Consider the following 5,117-nt stretch of genomic DNA (forward strand, 5'->3'; position numbering starts at 1 on the left):
CGAATATTACATATTTATTTTTCTTTTATATATTTATTATATGAGTACGGCTTCATAATGTGGTTTTGCAGATGTTGCCGATTTTTCCGATTCGATTTATAAAATCGATTTAGAACAAACATATGGATGAAAATTTTACAAGTGAATTTTTAAATTACTCTATGTCAAGGCCAAACACACAACAATGATGTAAGCGCCAATTATATATATATACCTATATATATGTATATGTCAAGTAACATTAGCATATCTACATCGGATGATGTAGTAGTGTACCGACTACTGGTATTTCAGACGACGAAGATTTCTTTTGAATGAATTGATTTTATTTATGATTAATACTTTTTTAATATACAGGGTTGGCCATCTTAAACTGACCCATGTGATTATTAAAAAAATATGGAAAAAGAAACATTTTTTTGTGTTTCATTGTGAAAAACATTTAATTTAGTTCAAGGAGATTCGTTTACATCACTTTTTGAATATGATATCGCGCAAGTGGTCGCCCTTAGCACGTATTTGGATATGTACAGGGTTGGCCATCTTAAACTGACCCATGTGATTATTAAAAAAATATGGAAAAAGAAACATTTTTTTGTGTTTCATTGTGAAAAACATTTAATTTAGTTCAACGAGATTCGTTTACATCACTTTTTGAATATGATATCGCGCAAGTGGTCGCCCTTAGCTCGTATAGCGTAATGTGCCCGTTTTTCGGCGTTTTCCATAGTTTTGGCCAGCGTCTCGGCCGATATGGCGGCTATTTCCCGTAGGATATTGGCCTTAAGTGCGCCTAGTGTCTTTGGCTTGTTGACGTAAACCTTAGATTTCAAATTACAGTAAAAAGTTATAGGGTTACTCAATGGGTCAGTTTAATATGGCCAACCCTGTACTTTCTCTTTATTGCTAATAAAAAAGTATTATTTACAAACCTTTAAATAATCATATTTAAAATGTGTCCAGATCGCTCTACACACTGATAATAGAGTCTGATTTGTGCTCCTTAATGTTTCGCCGGTAGCAGCTAATTTTTCTGTTGGATATACTGATTGACCGCTCTTTTACCAAAATAACCGATCCTTTTTCTTTTCGCTTTAGTCTCCAAAATATCACCCATTCTGTTCTTTTTCTGTTAGGTAAATTATTTGTGCTTTCGTAACAATCAAATAAAGTGGAAATTAATTCCTCATCTGCTTTATTGCTCGAATTTGAAAATTTTCCGCTGAAATAATAACGAAAAAAAAAGCAAATGTGCAAAAAACGCAGGGTGAAAAGATATCGTGTAAGTTGGTTCTAGCACACTGATAAGTTTAGGAGAGTCTAAATAGGTATTTTCCCACACTCGAATTAACATCTGGTTTTCACAAGATCCCAATAAAGCAAAGAGATATTATCAGTAAATTTTTCGTATTGCTTTTATCGCTTCTAACTTTGTTTGTTCCAACGAAGTGATCAAATTCAGCTGCTGTTTAATAAGAAGCTATTTAACTCAGTAGGTGTGTTTGAACCTTTAAGAGGCGATGATCTTGTATGTTCGAAACCTATCAACGAAAAGTACTACTACTTTACTACTGTGAGCAGTTCTACTTGTAAAAGTATTTTAAGTGTTACTAAAATGATAATCTTGCTTCTGATTTAAGATATTATTGTTGGGGGTATAGACCCTCCAACCTAATTTTTTTGTTACTAAGAAAAATATATTATCAAGAAAACGTGGTCTAAAATATGTACCATAATGTGAATTCTTGCATTAATATATCTCGTCAACTTGCAACGTCGTACCAAGTGGCTTCGCCCTTCACGCAACATCGAAGAAGGTGATGTAGTTGCAGTCTTCAACGAGCCTACCCCTCCGACGAAGTGGACGCTGGCACGTGTTATTAAATGCCACCCTGGCGCCGATGGACGCGTGAGAGTGGTTACCCTGAAAACTCCGCATGGCGAATTAGTTCGGCCCATAGTAAAGCTCTGCCCTCTACCAACGAAAGGAGACTTATTTCACGAAGAAACTACTAATTCATCATAAATGTTATTAAGCTTTTCATATTTTTCTTTCCTATAATTTGTAATTTTCTATATTGAACTTATTGAGATAGTTCAATGGCGGCGGTATGTTGAGTCCGTCTATGCATTTAATTTCAGTTTTAATTTTTATAATATTACTTAAGGGTTAATGTCAGCAATGTAAACATTTAATCGCTTTTGTTATATTCTATTTTCTGCTATATCCTTTGTTCTTACACGTATGTATGTACATGCGTAGGTACATATTGCTGTTTAACTAGGTCTTTGAACTTAGATTTTATTTACTGCTTTTGTTATTCATCCCGCAATTACCGCATATCCTTTTCTTACACGTATGTACATGCGTAGGTACATATTGCTGTTTAATTAGGTCTTTGAACTTAGGTTTTATTTACTGCTTTTGTTATTCATCCCGCAATTACTGTATATTTTACCGCTTATGTTTTTACCGCATAACTTACCGCTTTAGAGAATGTATATAAATGCAACCGCGCTAATTGTTAAATTAATATAAGAATCTATTTGAAACGAAACGGTGTGTTTTCTTTAAGCGATCCGCGTCAACATTTTTGGTCCTTCGAGCCGGATAAGTCAAGCCCGCGAATATTTAAAGTTTAGCCAATAGATTTTGGCTAAGGGTTTGCGAATGTGATTAAAGGAAACAAAATTGCAAAATTTTGAATACGTAGGTTTACGGTTTAAATGCAATTAAAATAAAGCTATATAAGCGATAAAAAATTGAAGATATCCAATTAGAAATACAGAATTTCTGTGAGTTGTAATTTCTGTAAGGAGCACATCATTGGCAGTCCTGAGATTGTGAAGAATCTCTTAAAAAGGAATATCAAGGCAATAAAAATTAGTGCGTGGATTTGTGCGTGATAGCAGTGCGAGTATCGTCCTTCGAATTTACTAAAAAAAAAAAAAAAAAATGTCGAGTTCCGTAAAAACACGCGACTCCGCGCTTAACGCCATTAAGCGGTATATGGCCAAGAGTACGGACGATGCTTTTACAATGGATGCAGAAAACATAAAAAGTTATATGCAACTGCTCAGTGAGCAGTGGACTCGTTTTAATAGCGCTCAAGATGCGGTCGAAATTTCGTGTGGAAGTGACAATGCAGAAATTGAAGAAAGTGTGCGAATTCAAGCTGAGACGTGGTACTCTACGGCTTTAGCAAATTTTAATCGCGTACAGAAGTGTCGTACCGAAGCGCAACCCGCGTCCGTGACAACGCCTGTGTCTGCAGCAATACGGCTGCCAAAGATGGAGCTGCCCAAATTCTCTGGGGACTCCACGGAGTGGATCGGTTTTTTTGACGCATTTTCTACCTTGGTCGACTGTAATGCCGCCTTGTCAAATGGTCAAAAACTGCACTATCTTCGCAGTTGTTTAAGGGGTGACGCGTTAAAAATCATAAGTGGGTTTAAGATATTTGATGTTAACTATGAAGAAGCTTGGGACTTACTAAAATCGCGTTATAAGGTCATGAGCGTTATAGTTGAAGGACATTTTAGAGCTATGGCCAACGTAAAGAGGGCAGCTAGTGATACCGCCGACGCAATTAAGGGAGTGATCGACGCCTTCCAGCAACACATACGCGAGCTTAAGGCTTTGGGACGTCCAGTGGAGTTTTGGGACGATTGGCTAGTGTACGAACTAGTCAATAAATTAGACTTCGAGACACGAAAGCAATGGGGGCTATCACTCGTCACTGATGAGCCTCCGTCATTCGAACAGCTGTCCACGTTTTTAGAAGTTAGATGTCGTTCTCTATCAATGCTATCATCGTCAACGGTATTAGTGCCAGCTAAGGGTAAAACCGCGTCGGTGTGTAAGTCTACGAATGTGTTTCACGCAGTGCAAGATCAGAACAGCACGGGCTGTACATTTTGTAACGGGCCGCACAAAATATACAGTTGTGAAAAATTTCGGGACCTTGACGCAAACGGTAAATCTAAATTTGTGAGAGAATCGCGCGTGTGTATGAACTGCTTGAGTTCAGGCCATTATAAGGCAAAGTGTAACAGCACATCTGCATGCAGGATTTGCCATCAACGCCATCACACGCTGTTGCATAATACTGCCGCTACAACTAACGCTACAACCGTTGCTCATTTCGTCAACAGGTCGTCGCCCATGCTACGAGCTCAGATGACCACTGGCCGGTATTGATGAGATATTCATCGTATTCCAAGCTGCGCCGCATCATTGCTTACGTGTTAAGGTTTTTCGTCAACGCTCGTGTTAAGACACGAATCAACGCTGCTAAACGGGTCGGTCCTCCCTGCTGTCAAGAGCTATCCGAAGCTGAACTACGCTTGATAAGGTATACACAATCACTGTATTTTTCTAATGAAATTTCTCTTTGTAACAGAAGAAAGCCGATTCCGCTTCGAAGTAGTATTTTGACATTGCAGCCATATCTCGATGGGAAAAATGTCTTGCGAGTAGGAGGTAGGATCAAGAACGCTGAAGTAGCTGCTGATGCAAGACATCCAATTATCCTGCCAAAAAACTGCCCACTTGCGAAACTGATCATTCGCGATATTCACGAAATTACATTACGCGCAGGACCCCGCATCATGCAAACCATCCTGCAACGTCGATATTGGGTTATTGGCGCCCGCAGCCTAATTCGTAGCACATATCGCAAATGCGTAAAGTGCACCTGTCTCCACCGCAATCTCGCCGCACAATCAATGGGGGATTTACCTGCGATCCGCACCACCTACGCACGCTGTTTCATCCACGCTGCTGTCGATTTTGCTGGACCATATTCTTACAAGTTCACTCATGGGAGAGGAGCGAAAGCCACCAAGGGTTATATCTGCGCTTTTATATGCATGTGCACCGGGGCGATGCATTTAGAGTTTGTTGGAGATCTATCAACATCGAGTTTCCTCAATGCCTTTCAAAGATTTGTAAGCCGCAGAGGTTTTTGCAAGGTCATTTCTTCTGACAATGGGACGAATTTCGTCGGGGCCGAGAAGGAGCTTCGAATTGCGTTTGAAAGGTGTATGGCTGATACCAAACTCCGTTCGTTTTTTTGCAGACTCTAACATCGAATGGCGTTTCAACCCTCCGTCCG

The 5,117-nt window shown here is 39.2% G+C and overlaps 1 protein-coding gene across 1 annotated transcript; it reads left to right on the forward strand.

Annotated features, from left to right (window-relative positions):
• Window positions 1-2,956: 2,956 nt before the first annotated feature.
• Window positions 2,957-4,201, forward strand: LOC129249877 (uncharacterized). The gene has a single exon (XM_054889551.1). It carries the CDS (start codon window positions 2,957-2,959, stop codon window positions 4,199-4,201), a length of 1,245 nt encoding a protein of 414 aa, XP_054745526.1.
• Window positions 4,202-5,117: the final 916 nt, after the last annotated feature.

The sequence above is a fragment of the Anastrepha obliqua genome, chromosome 6 (genome assembly GCF_027943255.1).
Source record: "Anastrepha obliqua isolate idAnaObli1 chromosome 6, idAnaObli1_1.0, whole genome shotgun sequence".
Taxonomy (NCBI): Eukaryota; Metazoa; Arthropoda; class Insecta; order Diptera; family Tephritidae; genus Anastrepha; species Anastrepha obliqua.

Excerpts from the sequence above, each read along its gene's own strand:
- LOC129249877 (XM_054889551.1), top strand. The coding sequence starts at position 2,957 with ATGTCGAGTTCCGTAAAAACACGCGACTCCGCGCTTAACGCCATTAAG.